Below are 18702 nucleotides of genomic sequence, written 5' to 3'. Positions count from 1 at the left end.
CGGCACACAAGCCGTAGTTCGCGGAGCACTGCATTATACATTAACATCATTCTAATATATTTTAAGTTAAAGAGACAGCCAGGTAGTAGGACAAGGTGTATACATGCACATACAGTATACTTGGCAGATGGGAAATTGGCAATTAGTTGTCTACTGCGATAAACCCTTCAACAGTCTTTTTACAGTATGGCCAGAGAGGACACACACCTCCTCTTCAGTGACCTTCCTCATCATCCCGCCCATCGAATCACAACACGCTCCTTTATTTTTCCTTTGAGTCAGCACTCTTGTTTTTCTTTGCCTCTGCCCTCTTTCTCTTAACTTTTCCTCCCTTCAAAGGCCGCCCCCCACTCTAAAAAATTTCCTCCGATCGACCCCCACTGCCCTAATACATCTTCTGTCATGTGACTGTCCTCCTCTTGTGTGGCGGACACATGTGGCCTGCAGGAAGGCAATGACAGAAAATCTGACGAATGGAGAAAGTGTTGGGGGGGTTGGAGGGTAAAAGGAAGAAATAGCAGATGAAGCAAAAGTAGGGGAGAGAAAGAACCATATAAGGAGGGGAGGCACTGAGGGATGTCTCATTCTCTTTGGAGAATCCCCAAATGCACGGTGAGGGTTCGCTAGTCAAGGTGAGGAGCAGAGGACATCCTCCGTCTACATTTTAGCCCTCATGCACATCCTCCAGCTGTTGTAATTACTGTGTGTGTGTGTGTGTGTGTGTGTGTGTGTGTGTGTATGTGCGTGTGTGCATGCGTGTGCGTGTGCGCGTGTGCGTGTGCGTGTCCAAGACTTGCATGTACTTTGTGAAATGTAGACTATTTTTTGTGCTGTATATCAGCCAATAGCTATTACCATATCATTATCGCATGTGATGTACAGTATATTGACCCTTGTCCGAACCTGAGGACAACATGGTGGTGTGACTGGATCAAAGGAGATGCTGATGACGCATCCTTGAACAAAAGTTAGCTTTACTGACAAGGTCTGCAGTACCTGGAGGAGGCTTAGCCAAAAGATGCCTTTTTCCCTCCTTGGAGCAGCCAAGCAACCAGTTATTTATATCCTCATGATATTGTCTCATATCTTTGAGTTTGTGCTAAGCAAGTTTAATACGTCCTGACCATGAAAGGGGATGTTCATAAATGTACGTGTCCCTACACTTTTATTTAGGCCATAACTAACTGTTGGCGTTGACTTAAAGGTGCCATATTATGCAAAACCAAAATTTCTAACCTGATGGTACCTGCTTATGTGTATTTGGGATCTGCATAAGTACCGAAAATTTTAAATCAAACCGTGGAGCCATTGCAGCGATATTTATAAAACAATATTGTCTTCCTTTCTACTGTGTTATGATCCGATGCCCGGATCGTACCATATTGTTGTTTTGTTCCTTTTTTATATCACATTTTGTAGTTTGACCACCTTATTTCCTTTGTTTAGTCTGTTACCATGGTTGCTCATTAATTTTCACCTGCCCCTTGTTTTCCACGCACACCTGTTCCTCTTGATGACTGCCTTATTTAAAATTTTCGGAACTGATAGGGGTCCGAAAATATACAAAAACAGGTACAAACAATTAAGAAAAGTAGGTTTTGCATGATAACTTAAGAGTTGTTTTAAAATAAGAAAAAAGAAAAAGCCTTGAAAATAATACAAGAAAAGTAAAATATAACCTCCAATCATCTTTAAAAAAATGTTTAGCTATGCTCAATTCTTCAGCTAAAAAAACACAAAAGAACAAAATGTGATTTCAAATGCCCTGGTTTAAAAGGAAGTGTTTTAACATCAGCAGCAACATTAAAAATAATTGACCTTTAACAATGGTGTCTTTTTTATTGGTAAACATTATGGGTTCCCTCCGGGTACTCCGGCTTCCTCCCACTTCCAAAGACATGCACCTGGGGATAGGTTGATTGGCAACACTAAATTGGCCCTAGTGTGTGAATGTGAGTGTGAATGTTGTCTGTCTATCTGTGTTGGCCCTGCGATGAGGTGACGACTTGTCCAGGGTGTACCCTGCCTTTCGCCCGATTGTAGCTGAGATAGGCGCCAGCGCCCCCCCGTGACCCCGAAAGGGAATAAGCGGTAGAAAATGGATGGATGGATGGATAAACACAAACATTTTAGCCAGGAACGCCAACCTACCAACTGCTTCATGATGCTGTGTGACAGGCAGTGTTCCAAAAAGTACTTTTAAAAAGTAATTTTGTATAGTAACTTGTTAATTTACCCAAATAAAATGTAATTACTAACATAATTACTCTTTAATAAATGTAATTATTTAATAGGGAAATTAATTAATGTGTTACTTCACAAAACATCAAATATCTTGCATTATGAAGTTGTGATAAGCAGTGTGTGGGCGCCTCTAAAAGTGACGTGCGACGCCACTGAGTGCTCAGTTCTATTTGTACTTGGAAGTTGGAATTTCAACTGGAACGCCCCTGAGGTCGGATTTCCCACTCGAAAAGATGAAGCATTCTCACCACTCCCGGGTTCGTTTCAAAGATGGCTGCTCTGGATGTAAATAATGATGTCAGCTTATATAATATCCATTTTTAGCACTTCTTTAGTCGGATTTAAATTAGCAAAATGCAATGAAAGGGTTGAAATACCCTATTTTTTCAAGTGGTACGGTCTTTTTTAGGCACATTTGCGAGTTAATTTGCGGCCCCGTACAGCCCTGACTTTACAAATATGTCCATTAACTGGACTATTTTCCTGAATCTAGCACTAAATCTTTTCTAAAGGCTGTCAATCTCCTCTCGGTCATCTGTGACACAAACATGAATGTGCCCTGTTGATACTCCATCCATCCATTTTCTACCGCTTATTCCCTTTGGAGTTGCGGGGGTGCCTATCTCAGCTACAATCGGGCGGAAGGCGGCGTACACCCTGGACAATTCGCCACCTCATCGCAGCCTGTTGATACTGTGAAAAACATTTGTCCTCTCGAATGCGGTCGATAAGTAGGCGACTTAAAAATCCTGAATTAACTCGCTCCAAGTAAAGTTGCTCACACGTTGTGTCCAATCAAAGAGAAATCCAGTTTTTGCAGCCTAATGCCTATTGACTTTGTGCAGAGGTCTTACATTGAATCAATCTCCCAGCAGAGCACACAGGAAGCCTATTGTTAATATCGGTTGTGTGAACATGGCTGACTAATGTCTTTAGGTGTGTGCGTGCGTGCGTCATAATCCTTGCCTACTTCACCAGTTTCATCCCTCTTAATTATTTTGTCTCTTCTTTTCCTCTCCCAAGTCCTCTCGTGTCTTTGCGAGTGAGTGATGAGGCCGGCAACAGATCCATCTGTCACTGTTTGTGTGCGTGTACAGGTCACATGGAGCCGGCTGGGTGGCCTCTGCCATGCAGGTGCGCATGAGTGGACGCACACAACTCCAAAAGCTGAGTTGTGTAACGATAGCGTGTTCTCAAATATGTGAAAGTTAAGGGGAAGTTTCAGTTAATATCTGCTTGGTTTAGTGTAGTGGTTTTTAAACTTTTTCTGTCAGGCCCCCTTTCAGATGAAAAAAACAAAAGCCAGTAAAAGCCACAATAGTCACAGAATTAGTCAGGTTTAGATTTATTGACATTACATGGATTTTCCAAAAAGATAAAACATCTTAAAGTATATAACTTGCTTTAAAATCGGTGCAAAAAATGAAAGAAAATGCAGCCATTTGGTAAAAAAGATGAACAGTTACCTTGTTAAAAAAAAAGTTTTATCACAGCATTAGTGGCTGCAATGAGCATGTTTTGCACTGTAGTGGAGGTCCTTAGGGATATTTTCGTTCACTTTTGTCTAAAAGCGCCAAATTTGGCACAGTTATAGCTCAGGGCATAGTTAAATGATTTAGCTAGGGCGCCCGCGCTGGTGACCTTTGGGGTCGCCACAGCGGCCAATCAAATATGGCTGCCACTTATAATAGCTTGTGTGTCTAACATTTGAAACGGATGAGCTACAAATGTAAACTTGGTGTCTATTTCATGTGTTTTGACAATTAGAAATATGTTGAAATGCTCATTTTTATTTTGGGGTGTGTCTAGACCCCTAATTTGCATATTTCCAAGTGGCGTTTTGCTATTCTGAAGACATTGGATGTAACTTGAGCATTGTTATGAGTAAAACCTGATGCATGGTGTCAAGGCGTGGACTTTGGTGTGGTTTGTTTTCCCGAGGTGCAAAGTGACAGGATCGGACATGATGTGAAGGTAACGACATATTTTAATCTTAACTCAAAAAAGGAACAAAAGAAAGGCGCTCACAGAGGAGGTACAAAAACTTGGCTATGAAACAAAGTTATTACTACAACAAACTATGGACATAAAACAAAACTTGCAAACTATGGCATGAATAACAAAACTTATGGGGAACGAGAAAAGAGCATGGTTCATCAGCATGGAGCAAGGGTGTGTAGAGGATGATGTTGCCAGGCTGACTGCCTGGCAACTATAGGCTTAAATGGTGCTGTGGTGCTTTAAAACAGGTGCGTGAGTTTAAATGAATCAGGTGCATACTTAAATGATTTAGCTAGGGCGCCCGCCCTGGTGACCTTTGGGGTCGCCACAGCGGCCAATCAAATATGGCTGCCACTTATAATAGCTTGTGTGTCTAACATTTGAAACGGATGAGCTACAAATGTAAACTTGGTGTCTATTTCATGTGTTTTGACAATTAGAAATATGTTGAAATGCTCATTTTTATTTTGGGGTGTGTCTAGACCCCTAATTTGCATATTTCCAAGTGGCGTTTTGCTATTCTGAAGACATTGGATGTAACTTGGGCATTGTTATGAGTAAAACCTGATGCATGGTGTCAAGGCGTGGACTTTGGTGTGGTTTGTTTTCCCGAGGTGCAAAGTGACAGGATCGGACATGATGTGAAGGTAACGACATATTTCAATCGTAACTCAAAAAAGGAACAAACGAAAGGCGCTCACAGAGGAGGTACACAAACTTGGCTATGAAACAAAATTATTACTACAACAAACTATGGACATAAAACAAAACTTGCAAACTATGGCATGAATAACAAAACTTATGGGCAACGAGATAAGAGCATGGATCATCAACATGGAGCAAGGGTGTGTAGAGGATGATGTCGCCAGGCTGACTGCCTGGCAACTATAAGCTTAAATAGTGCTGTGGTGCTTGAAAACAGGTGCGTGAGTTCAAACGAATAAGGTGCGTGAGTCGTGAGGACAGGTGAACTGATTGGTAGACATGGAAACAAAACAATGGAGTGAAAAAACAAGAACTAAAGGAGTCTTGAAGTAATCTAACACAACTAAACAAAACATGATCAAAAAGACATGACATATGGAAATAAATGATCATAAATCTAATCATTCCAGTATGTTTCTGATGAACAAAAATAGTTTGCCAAAAAGTATTAAAAGTTAAGGAACACCTACTTTTTACATAGCCGCCATCTTGGAAATATGCTAATTAGGTGTCCAGATACACCCAATCATAAAGATGATTTTTCCATCATATTTATAATTGTCAAAAAATCATGAAATAGACACAAAGTTTGGATTTGTAGCTCATCTGGTTCAAATTCAGAGGCAAAAGCGTGTTCAGGTGGTGGCCATATTGGATCAGCCGCTGTGACGACCCCAAAGGTCACCGGCGCGGGCGCCCTAGCCAAATCATTTAAGTATGCCCTGAGCTACACCTGTGCCTAATTTGGCGCTTTTAGACAAAAGTGAACGAACACACCCTAAAATCTCCCTAAGGTCCCCCACTACTGCACATTTTTTTCAAAGCAGGGTTGCAGGCTTGATACTGCCACTCTTAAGTCATCCTCAATGTTGATTTAAGATTAGAATTTAGGGTAGCTAGCAATTTCTGATACTCAGCGCGGTTTGTGTCTTCTGCTTTCTGATTTGCGGTGGGCGTAACTCGTGATGGGTGAGCGGGACAACGCGATTTGTTTATTACGTCGGCAAAGAGATGGTGTTCCGCCGTAAGAGACATTATTTATTCCTCTTTTTATAGCATGTTTATGTGATGCTTGTCTGGGTTTTTAAATACAATTGCATATGTATGTGTACAAAAAAAATAATGAATAAATAAATAAACTATTTGTTTAAAAAAACTTCTCGTCACACGGCCCCCCAGTTTGAGAACCACTGGTTTAGTGCATAAACAAGTTGCACAGAAATGAGCCCATGCAATGTTAATGCATTGTAGCTGCCAGTGTGTTTGGAGCACCCCCTACTGAAGTCAAGAGGAACTGCAGCAGAATTAATGGACCTCACAGCTTGCATTTTATATTATTATTATTGAGTGCAGGCTCTCTTCTGCAATCCTGTTAGACGCTCAAGGTGACTAGGGCTGTCATAGAGACCCTTGATCGTTTGTTGAGAAGGAAATGATGAAATCGGCATGACGGCTCGTCAAAGTAAAAGCTCGGCAGACAGATGTGTGTCTGTCCCCCCTGAACGTGTCCTGTGAATAATTTGCCCTCCTAAATGAATGTGTTGTCACACAAAGTATCACAGCTAACGGCACCCTGCGAGGAGTGTGTGAGCAAAGTCATGAGGGCTTTATTAAATCTTCACGCAATGTGCCTTCATCTAAGGCCTAACAGGGTGAAGATGGTGTACTTTTTGACTTATTGCATTCAAAACTACAAACACCCTTTGAACAACAGCTAAAAAAGCAGAGTAGTAAAAAAGAAATACATATATTTATCACTGTGGGAGGGTTGTATACCTCTGTGATTGATGATTTAAAACACATGGATTAATGGGTTACGATACAATTAAAAAACAATGTATTTTAAAAAGAAAACAATCCGATAAGATTCGATACAGTGTGAGAACGATTAGATACGATTCAATAGAGTGTACATACCGATTCAATTCTACAGTTAAAAACGTTTAATTTATATATATTTTCACACAAAAGAACAAACTTATTCTTGCTTAGCCTAAATACAAACCCCGTTTCCATATGAGTTGGGAAATTGTGTTATATGTAAATATAAACAAAATACAATGATTTGCAAATCATTTTCAACCCATATTCAATTGAATATGATACAAAGACAACATATTTGATGTTCAAACTGATAATTTTTTGTTGTGCAAATAATCATTAAATTTAGAATGTTATGCCAGCAACACGTCACAAAGACGTTGGGAAAGGTGGCCATAAGTATTTCAAAGTTGAGGAATGCTCATGAAACACTTATTTGGAACATCCCACAGGTGTGCAGGCTAATTGAGAACAGGTGGGTGCCATGATTGGGTATGAAAGAAGCTTCCATGAAATGCTAAGTAATTCACAAACAAGGATGGGGCGAGGGTCACCAATTTGTAAGCAAATTGTCAAACAGTTTTAGAAAAACATTTCTCAACGAGCTATTGCAAGGAATTTAAGGATTTTACCATCTACTGTCTGTAAAATCATCAAAAGGTTCAGAGAACCTAGAGAAATCACTACACATAAGCGATGATATTACGGACCTTTGATCCCTCAGGCAGTACTGCATCAAAAACCGACATCAGCGTGTAAAGGATATCACCACATGGGCTCAGAACCACTTCATAAAACCACTGTCAGTAACTACAGTTGGTCGCTACATCTGTACGTGCAATTTAAAACTCTACTATGCAAAGCAAAACCCATTTATCAACAACACCCAAAAACGCCACCGGCTTCGCTGGGCCCGAGCTCATCTGAGATGGACTGATGCAAAGTGAAAAGTGTTCTGTGGACTGACGAGTCCACATTTCAAATTATATTTAGAAACTGTGGACGTGGTGTCCTCCAGATAAAAGAGGAAAATAACCATCTGGATTGTTATAGGCGCAAAGTTCAAAAGCCAGCATCTGTGATGGTATGGGGGTGTATTAGTGCCCAAGTTAGGGGTAACTTACACATCTGTGAAGGCACCATTAATGCTGAAAGGTCCATACAGGTTTTGGAGCAACATATGTTGTCATCCAAGCCACGTTATCATGGATGCCCCTGTTTATTTCAGCAAGACAATGCCAAGCCACGTGTTACAACAGCGTGGTTTCATAGTAAAAGAGTGCGGGTACTTACCTGGCCCGCCTGAGGTCCAGACCTGTCTCCCATCGAAAATGTGTGGCGCATTATGAAGCATAAAATACGGTAGCGGAGACCCCGGACTGTTGAACGACTGAAGCTCTACATAAAACAAGAATGAGAAAGAATTCCACTTTCAAAGCTTCAACAATTAGTTTCCTCAGTTTCCAAACGTTTATTGAGTGTTGTTAAAAGAAAAGGTGATGTAACACTGTAGTGAACATGCCCTTTCACAACTACTTTGGCATGTGTTGCAGCCATGAAATTCTAAGTTAATTATTATTTGCAAAAAAAAATAAAGTTTATGTGTTTGAACATCAAATATCTTGTCTTTGTAGTGCATTAAATTGAATATGGATTGAAAAGGATTTGCAAATTATTGTATTTCGTTTATATTTACATCTAACACAATTTCCCAACTCTTTTCGAAACGGGGTTTGTAGTTTGGACCTCGCCACTAAGCACTCAGACCAGAGCTCTTCAATCTAAGTTTGTAAGCATGAGCTGATGAAAACTACTCCGATCAGCATATCAAACACCTTCCAAGACAAACCAACCATACTGCAACTTCCTGAAGAACCCCCAAGATAGGGAAGGCTGATATGGCCTAAAATCCATATGCTAAACAATGTTTTATTTGTTATTTAATAAATAATAACATTTTTAAAACAGGTTACAAAGGCACCTAATTTTGCTGCTGGCATATGCAGTAATATTGTGTCATTTCATGTTGTATTATTTTATCAAAAAGTATAACATAATAATCTATTTGTTAATTTGCTGTAAAAAGCTTGTTATTTTCAGTTGGGACATGGTTCTGTCTACACTTCTGTGAAAATGTAATACATAATTTCTTCTGTTGTTTCAATACTTTACATTAGTTTTTGGTGATACTACAACTTTGATGATGAATACAATAGGTCAGTAATGTTCATACCGACACTAGTATTTTATATTCAAAAATGTTTGATTGCATATACAATCTGAAAAAACATGGTAGATTAATAATATCAATTAAATATTTAAATTGTTTCCTACAGTTGGCTCAGATTGAAACCATTTGGTTTTTGCTCTTAAAGTCCGCCTGTTTCCAGGGACTTATTTTCTGAGTTTGTGAACAAAAACGATTAACATTTTGAAATTGAACTAATCACTGTATAATTGACCATATAATACTTGGTATTGTTACAGTCAACATTTGTGTCGATAGGCCCACCGCGGTAAACTCTGTTTTAGCTGTTAACGCCGGTGAGCATGGTGTATTGTATCCTCCTACAATGTGTAGTATCTGTTTTTTCCTTCAGTGGTACTTGTAAGAAACGTAGCTTATTTACTGCCATGGAGGAAAGGATTGCTGACTTAGAAGCAGCTTTGCTCTTTTTAGGGATATTAGCTGCCAGCTTGATAGCAGAGACGCTTCAGTGGACGGTGCTTGTATTTACACATAAAACTGAGCATGAGTTATTTTGCGGACATTCTTGGCTCTCGCGTTGTTTTAAAAGACAAAATGTCAACCGCTCGCTAGTCTTGCGCAATGCTCCGTCCAAGGTTTTACACTCGATGGACTTAAAAATACACAGCTGATATGATTGTAGTTGAAGCCAAATCGCTCGCTTGTTAAATCGTTGCATCGATTTATCTCTCGCAACCCTACATTGCGGTTGAAGTTAAGATGCATCACATTGAAAACTTCCTGGACTTTGCCAAAACTTGGGTCGTTATTTTCAAGACAAATACATTATACACACGCAGTGCTTAAGCGGTTAACGATAGAAATCAGATTACATCCTCTGAGGAGAGTTTCTCTGGCTGCTATTAAAGTTAAGCAAATGGGTGGCAAAAAAAATAATGGCGGCCTGAAGGAATTAGGTGTAATTAAGGAATGGGCAATCCAGTCAGTGTAATGAGCATGTTTATGTGTGTTACAATGGATAACAGGTCTACTGTGGCTGACAAGCAGCGAAGGAGGGAGAGGAAACGAAGGATGGAGAGAGCAGAAGGCAGTGAGAGAGTGAAGTCCTTATTCAGGTCTTTTCTGCTCACCCGTCACATCAAGGCTCCAAATCAATCCTGCAAATTGGTTTGTTCCCCGACAAGGTTACAAAATGACGGAGGGATGCGAGTAGAGGGTATGAAGTGAACAAGGAGAGGCAGAATGTGGCATAGAGAGAGGAAACGTGCGAGCAGTAAATAGAGGGAGGAGGGAGGTATTTGCGTGGGATGTCCCGGTGTTGACGTATTGTCGAATACAAGCGTGTAAATGTGTGTGTTTGTGTACTGAAGGCCTAAAGCGGGGTCGCTGGACCATAGAGGGGAAGAGATCCAGCCGATAGTTTGTTTCAGGTAAAGACATGCGGATGAAAAATGGCATCCTGGCCTCAGAATCCCACTCCAGTAACCCTGTCATAATGAAATGTTGGCTCTATTTCCCCACATTCCCCTATTCCAAATGTGTTATTCTTCACCTTTGACCTTTTACCTGTATGTGTGTGCGTGTGTGTGTGTATGCGTGCGTGCGTGCGTGCGTGCGTGTGTGTGTGTCTTTTTCAGGAACACTTCACACCAGAATGCAAGTTCAAAGAGAGTGTGTTTGAGAACTACTATGTCACCTACTCGTCCATCCTGTACAGACAGACACAGTCAGGTCGGGCCTGGTACATCGGCATCAACCGAGATGGGCAGGTCATGAAGGGGAACCGTGTCAAGAAGACAAAGGGAGCTGCACATTTTCTACCTAAACTCATTGAAGGTTGGCACAAAAACAGTCAGTTTTCTTATTTTTGTTGCGACAATTGAATTGTAATTGTAATTGAATAACCACTTCACCCTCTAGTGGCCATGTATAGGGAACCGTCCCTGCACGAAGTCGCTGAGCAGAGTCCACCCAGGAAGACGCCCAAGACATCCAGCGACTCGCCTGTGCTCCAGAATGGCAAGAAAGACACTGAAACCAAAACGAAAACCTCATCTTCCTAGCGCTTACAGACAAACAATGGAGGGACGAAGCCCCCGAAGGACACCTGAACAGAGTTGCCAGATTAAGGATCCCTTTGAGACTCTTTGGCTACTATAACGGGTACAAGGCCTCAAAACAATAATTGCTGTCCACTTTAATGTCCGAACCTTGGTGTGAAAAAAAATTGGGAAGCAATAACTTCAAAGAGAGGCATCATAATATGGAAGAGGTGAATCCAGGGTTTCCCCTTAATGTATTTGATCGTGTCGGTGCACCACGACAACATATTAGCCACAACACCTTAAAAATTTGCAGTTTTACATGAAAACTAAATAATATAATATAATGTGTTGCCGCGTCCATAAGACACACTAAGTTTGATACTCTTTTTAGATTTTATTGCCAATTTTATGCTAACAACGGGCCCAGTTCCAACAAGCATTTTCTCCGCGCACACACATCTGTCTCTGTACACACAACAACACTTTGACATTCTCCACCAACACTGTGTGTTCACAAACCATGGGAAAAATTAACATCATAACACACTAACATACACATTAACACCAGCAGGTATTTACAGTATGAATGGAGATTTATATAGTCTTTTAGTTGCGCACTATTGATTAGTGATGCACCGAAAATCTGGCCGCCAAAAAACTACGTACTTTGGTCACCGGAACAGCTCTGCCAAACCCAAATGTGATGTCATAAGCCATATGCAAAGGGTTGTCTGGATCGGAGGAAGCATGTCTGCAATGTTGACATACTTTAATATATCCAAGATAAACAGTGATCTACCCAATTTAAGATGACAGTGGCGGCTTTTAAGGAGTGGAAGGTTCCACGCAGCGCAAAGCAAATGTGACGTCAGACTCGCTGCAATCCAAAAAGGTTCATTAGGTCTTCAAATAGTTATTGAATTTGTTATTCTTATAGCTAGACCTGTGTGTTTATTTCCGTACCTGACGGTTTCGGCTAAAACTGTTGCCTTCCTTAGAGTTTGTAACGTGATGAAGGCAACAGTTGTAGTCGAGAAGGTCATGTACGGAAATAAACAGACATATTTGGCTATAAGAATAACAAACTGCAGACTCACCGCAGTTCGCTTTTTGTCACGGACAAAGAGCGACAAGATAATTTCTAAACATGAGTACAGTTTACAATAACACCAGGAATAAATGCTAGATTTGTTTTTGATTTTAATATAAAAAAAATAATAATAAAAAAAAAGGACTGAAAGGATTGGCGAAATCGCTACAACCAATTACATTGTACAATTCAAAAATCATGCAAAACGATATTTAAGAAAAACATATTTTCATAGAATTATTAACACATTTTCAATATATCTATGTATGTATGTATACATTTTTTTGCCTTTTTAAAGACAATGCATCATCGCAAATAATGTAATGGCGTCATACTGACCACGTCCATACCCAGGCCCTTAACCACGCCCCCACCGTCACAGATATCTTGGCAATCTAGGGGAAACCCCGGAATCAGATGCTTTCTTGTCATAATCATTAACTATATTTCCCAGTTGGTCCAGCAGCCGAATCTTCCTGGTGTTTCTCACGAGTGCAATGGTAGAACATGGTTTTGGTTTGACTGGTTCTACAGCCATCTGCTTCATCTATGCATGTCTGGAAGTTTTACCGTGGCCCTATTTGTGTGTATGTGCGTGCGTGTGTGTGTGCATGTGCGTTCCATTTACCACAAGTCTGATTTGTTGAGTTTGTGAGATGTACTCAATTTTCTACTCAGTGTTAATAGAGTTGATTGGCATCCGTCAACTCTTTAATGAGAAGCGTAGAAAGCATCCTCAGTACATTGTGCATTCATACAAACGCACTTGATACAGTATAAATGATTTCCCTAACAAATACACACAAGGCGGCGTAGTGATGTGAAGCTTTAGACTGTTGAGGAAGATTACAATTAGCAGATGATAAAATGGTATACTTGTTATATTTTTGCTTGTATGTTGATGACATGTTTGAAGCAAAATTGCATGACTGACACACAAATCATTGAGATGAGAAACAAATGTCTAATTACTGACATATGAAAGACTACCCTATAGAGATCCCTTTACTTTATTCCCCAAATCATGGATACATGTAATGTTAGCAATATTTCCTCAGTGACTGCGCAAGAAAGGACGAAATATAAAGGCGTTTTACTTTGCATTCAATTAACCCATTAAACATTGCCATTATTGTTACATTTGTTCCATGCCAGTAATTATTAAAACAGTACTTTCACACCCCGCGGAAGCACTTAAAACCTTAATTAAATGGCTAAGTAGACCTTCAGGTTGCCATGTTTGACCAGTCATCCCCCATGGATCACTAAGTCCATTAAATGTTTGACTATTCTTCACAAAGTAATTACACAAATGTTTAATTAAACAGGGACGCTACAAGAACAGAATTAAGACCGTCGTCAGATACTGCTTGGATTGCAGTGCGGAAGATTTAACTGTGATATAAAAAGAAAAAAAAGAGAGAGAAAATGTTCACATAGCCATAACTATTTCATTCTAACGGCTGGGACATCTATGTTGCAATATTTTCTTATGATTGTTGTTTTCAGCGCTAACTTTCTTTTAATAAAGAGGCAATAAGCTGTAAAGGGCATATAGCAGCTTGTTGTTTGTGACTCAGGAGGGAATTTTAAGTCAAGAAATAAGTATAAGAAGTGTCAGTGTAATGATGTATAATGGAAAGCACGCAATGATTTTTGGAGTTTAAAGGGATTGAGGTGGGATGTGATGGGCAGGGGGCTAAAGAAAAAACAGAAAACTTCCTTTTTGTTGGTTTTGATGCAAAAACAAAAGGAAAATAGCACATCAGGTGTGTACCCTATGTGTTTTTAATGCTTTAAATCATAAGTGGGTGTCATTTCTGTTTGGCTTCAGGCCTCCCCCTGCTGGTGTGGAGTGTCAGTGATTTAGTCAAGGTGCATTTGGATTTGTCATTGCTTTCAGGGGATGCGAAAGAAGGTGGGAGAGCTGTAGCTATTACGTTTGGATATAGAGGTTAAACGCCTCAGTCACTCCTTGCCATGCTTGCTGAGCAGACTACATCTAGGGTCATCCTGGGCTGAGCGAGAGAGGCTTTCCATCCTGTGGGAGTTCCACATCTTGAATGGTAACCTGGTTGGTGTGTACGTGTTTGTGTGTAAGTGTGTAGGACCATATACAGTAAAGTGCATCTTTGGGTATTGTGTGTGAGTTGGGGGAGAATCAATGACCACGAGTCCTTGGACAAAAAAAGCAATAAACACTATTAACAAGGTGCAGCCATCACTATGTCTGGGATGGGGGGAGTGTGGAATGGAGGAAGGAGAAGGCATGTGCAGATTAATATTGATATTGAATATGTGCAAGTGTTTACTTTTTTTTTTTACCCTTTGGTGTGTGAGTGTGTATGGGCGCGCATGCTTTACTTTGAGGTGGAGTCCCTTCGCCACATCTGCAATGCAGCAGAAAACACACCAAAAAAAGAGAAGGTAGTGGAGGGAGGGGCAACGCTGACAAAAGAGTGACGCTGTCCTCTGAGTTTTTTTTGTTCATTATTAGACTTTAAGCTCGCCACCATACGTCATTATTATTATTATTGTAACTACATATGGGACTGACATGTACTGTGTTGCATTATGTCAGCACCGATGTGGTTACACGAGTGACCTTTACACACACACACGCACATACACACACACACACACACATGCACACACACACACACACACACACACACACACACACACACACACACACACACACACACACACACACACACACACACACACATTGCAGGGACTCCCAAGCAGATACAGCACAATAAGTCATCTGTGTGTCAATGCAGTCCATTTTACATTTTGTTTAGTTTATGAATGATTGTCACTTTGTTGTTTCCTGTGTATGTTGTTTTCATTCATTTGGAGTATTTTGTTTGGCCCTCAAAGGTGGGATGGAAAGAAAAAGAAAAGCAATGACTGTCTTCCTCCTGATCTGCTAGAATCACCTGGCTGACCTCCTAATCTTTTACCTCGTCACCTGATTTTGACTGCACACCTCCTGTTACACACTTCATACCATTACTTGTATGTGTCATTCATCGATTCGTGACGGATTATTTTTGTTCTTTGTACTGCATGGACACTTGTGACAAAAAGAGACTTCCAAGAGATCATTGTCTTCCAAATGCAAAAAGAGCGCTTTAGTCTTCCAGCTATCAAAGCTACAATGACACTATTTTTGTATACAACCAAGCAAAAAATATATATACATCTAAATCTTTCTATAGAAGTATACCCATGACAATGTGGCGGGGGTGCAACAGCTCTAACTGATAGCGGTCGATTGGTAACCAATGCTGGACACTGCCCCAACAAAAAGGTTGAGAAGAAAGACACATTGTGCAGGAATGGGGAGTGGGAAATGGGGATGGGGTGTAAAGTTACAAAAGCGGGATGCCAAGCTTGCATGCTTCACATCATTTACTGGACACAAAGAAACAGTATTTGCCCTCTATTTACTCTTTGAGCTCTTACCTGTAAACACCCCTTGCATTTATTTATATAATAACTTACACAAAGTCAAGGGAGAAATATTATTGGATATAAATTAATAAAACAAACTAATATATTTGTATGATTGTATCACGAGTGGTCAGAGTGTTTTTTTATTGTGTCATTTATTGTGATAAAAGTGCTACATTGCTGACAAAAAAAATATTATATTATCATATATTACACAGTCTTCCATAATGCAGTATTATTTGCGTGATCACGTCTGAAAAATATTTCAATTTGAGATTGGATTTGTGGCTCTCTGAAGGGAGCCATTCTTTTCAAAGAGTTGTTAAAAAAAATGGCTCCTATAGTTTGTTTGCTTTTAAAACTGTTTTGTTTTTTCGAGGAAACAATCACTGGTATTAGCTATTAGATAAGATTTGGATAATTATAAACAACAACATTAATATATTGGTAGGAATCCTTCTGAAATATTGACTATATTTTTTTCATTGTAAAGACTCAATAAGGTAGTGATAGATTTATATATATATATATATATATATATATATATATATATATATATATATATATATATACACTGTATATATGTGTATGTATACATATATATATATATATAAATATATATATATATATACACTGTATATATGTGTATGTATATATATATGTATATATTTATATATGTATATATATATATATACACATATATATATATATATGTATGTATATATATATATATATATATATATATATATATATATATAAATGATAAATGGGTTGTACTTGTATAGCGCTTTTCTACCTTCAAGGTACTCAAAGCGCTTTGACACTACTTCCACATTTACCCATTCACACACACATTCACACACTGATGGAGGGAGCTGCCATGCAAGGCGCCAACCAGCACCCATCAGGAGCAAGGGTGAAGTGTCTTGCTCAGGACACAACGGACGTGACGAGGTTGGTACCAGGTGGGATTTGAACCAGGGACCCTCGGGTTGCGCACGGCCACTCTGCCACTGCGCCACGCCGTCCCTATATACATATATATACATTCTATGACAGTGACGCTATCTTGAATTTTCCTTCACCTTTGCTTTTAAAACTGTTTTGCTTTTTCGAGGAAACAATCACTGGTATTAGTTATTAAATAAGATTTGGATCATTATAAACAACAACATTAATATATTGGTAGGAATTATTCTGAAATATTGACTAGATTTTTTCATTGTAAAGACTCAATAAGGTAGTGATAGATTATATATATATATATATATATATATATATATACATATATATATATGTGTACATTCTATGACAGTGACACTATCTTGAATTTTCCTTCACCTATGCACATGAGCATTTTAACAATACAGAGAAAATACACAAATAGAAAAAATTAAACGTTTCATATATAATATAAGTGGCCAGACATGGTACCGCAATCACGGTCAAAATTATGTCGTCCCGTCCCTCTCTGCCTGACTAAGGTTGCCAGATACGCAGCCAAATCCAGCTAGATAAACTGGGCTACTCCAAAGAATTTCAAACTTCCACTGCCTTTTACTAGGGCAGGGGTCCGCAACCTTTACCTCTCAAAGAGCCATTTTGACTCGTTTCACAAAATAAACAAAACAATGGGAGCCGCGAAACTCTTTTGAAATTTAAAATGAAATAACACTGCATACAGAGTTGTGTTTTTTTTTTTTTGCTTTGTGCTATGTATATACCAGGGGTCTCAGACACGCGGCCCGCACCTTAATGAGAAAATGTAATGTTAGCGCGGCCCGCAAGTTTTACATGAATGCCGCTTGACAGCATTACACTTTTGTTGAAGAGGTTCATTTAGCCTACTGACGTGTATTTATAAATGGATGATTTATATAGGCTGGTAAGGTACCTTACTAGCCTATATAAATCAACCATTTATAAATAAAAGCATTACCCTTGCCAACCCTCCCATATTTTCCGGAGGTTCCCGAATACTCAAAGTAACTATTCTGATGATATTCATCAAAAAAACAATAATAAGGGAGTGCTATGATAGCGCTGCTTTTAACGCCCTCTACAACATGCACAAACAGCTTACCAGCCCAGTTCCATGTTGCATGTGGCTTCGGCAGACGCACGCACACCGCTGCAAGACACACTTGTTCAACAGCCATACAGGTTACACTGAGAGTGCCCTTTTAAACAACTTTAACACTTTTACAAATATATGCCACACTGTGAACCCACACTAGTACAAATACCCAGAATCCCATGCATCCCCAACTCTTCCTGGCTAAAATATACACACCAGCTAGCACCAAACCCCCCCCGTGCGTCGTTTGAGGTGGGTCGGGTTTGGTGCTAGCGGGTGTGTATATTGTAGCCAGGAAGAGTCAGGGATGCATGGGATTCTGGGTATATGTACTGCTGTGTTTATGTTGTCTTACAGTGCAGATGTTCTCCCCAAATGTGTTTGTCATTCCTGTTTGGTGTGGGTTCACAGTGTGGCGCATATTAGTAAGAGTGTTAAAGTTGTTTATATTACAACCCTCAACCCTGTATGGCTGTTGAACAAGTATGCCTTGCAGATATTTGCGTGAGTTGTCAAGAGCTGCATATAGCATGCGACCGGCCGACAAGCAGATAGCTTTGTGTAAAAGCGGGCGCAACGACATGTTAAAAAGGAAGTTAAAAGCATTGCCATCACGGCACGCACTCAATTTTATAGACTGGGTGAAGATCGCAGAATGTGGTCGCCAAGTGATTCCGGGGAGAGGCACAAAACTCTGGAAACCTCCCGAAATAATCGGGGGGGTCACTCTGAGTCCACATCAGAGTGACCGAAGAGGCGCATGCGGCTCCGGAGCCGCGGGTTGACGACCCCTATACTAGGGGTTGAGGTGCTGTGACCATAATAACTGAATAGACATGCGTTTAGTCAATAACAAATCTCTAACTAACACATTTTACACAGAAATTAGGCTATTTTAAGGAAGAAGTACGTCCTTCCTGCTTACAATATTACAACAAGTTATTGTCACTCCTATCAGACAACAAAGAGTAAAACAAAGCTCAATAAACGGTAGCAATGGTTATACTGGTGAAAGGAGTGTAGCGCATGCTTAGCAGGCTAATGTACGGCC

The 18702-nt window shown here is 39.9% G+C and overlaps 1 protein-coding gene across 3 annotated transcripts in view; it reads left to right on the top strand.

Moving 5' to 3' along the window:
* The window catches only part of LOC133560346 (fibroblast growth factor 11-like), a 120059-nt gene extending 104367 nt beyond the window's left edge, over positions 1-15692 (top strand). For 2 of the 3 annotated variants that reach the window (XM_061912792.1, XM_061912791.1), the window contains 2 exons: positions 10618-10816; positions 10901-15692. In XM_061912792.1, the coding sequence (XP_061768776.1) occupies positions 10618-10816; positions 10901-11043 (342 nt within the window). In that variant the 3' untranslated portion in view covers positions 11044-15692. The remainder of the gene's footprint in view (positions 1-10617; positions 10817-10900) is intronic. The other variant, XR_009808425.1, reaches the window with a different exon arrangement.
* The last annotated feature ends 3010 nt before the right edge of the window (positions 15693-18702 follow it).

Source organism: Nerophis ophidion, linkage group LG10 (assembly GCF_033978795.1).
Source record: "Nerophis ophidion isolate RoL-2023_Sa linkage group LG10, RoL_Noph_v1.0, whole genome shotgun sequence".
Classification (NCBI taxonomy): Eukaryota; Metazoa; Chordata; class Actinopteri; order Syngnathiformes; family Syngnathidae; genus Nerophis; species Nerophis ophidion.
The sequence above is the reverse complement of the archived record's forward strand: the minus strand, read 5'-3'. Positions and strand labels throughout refer to the sequence as shown.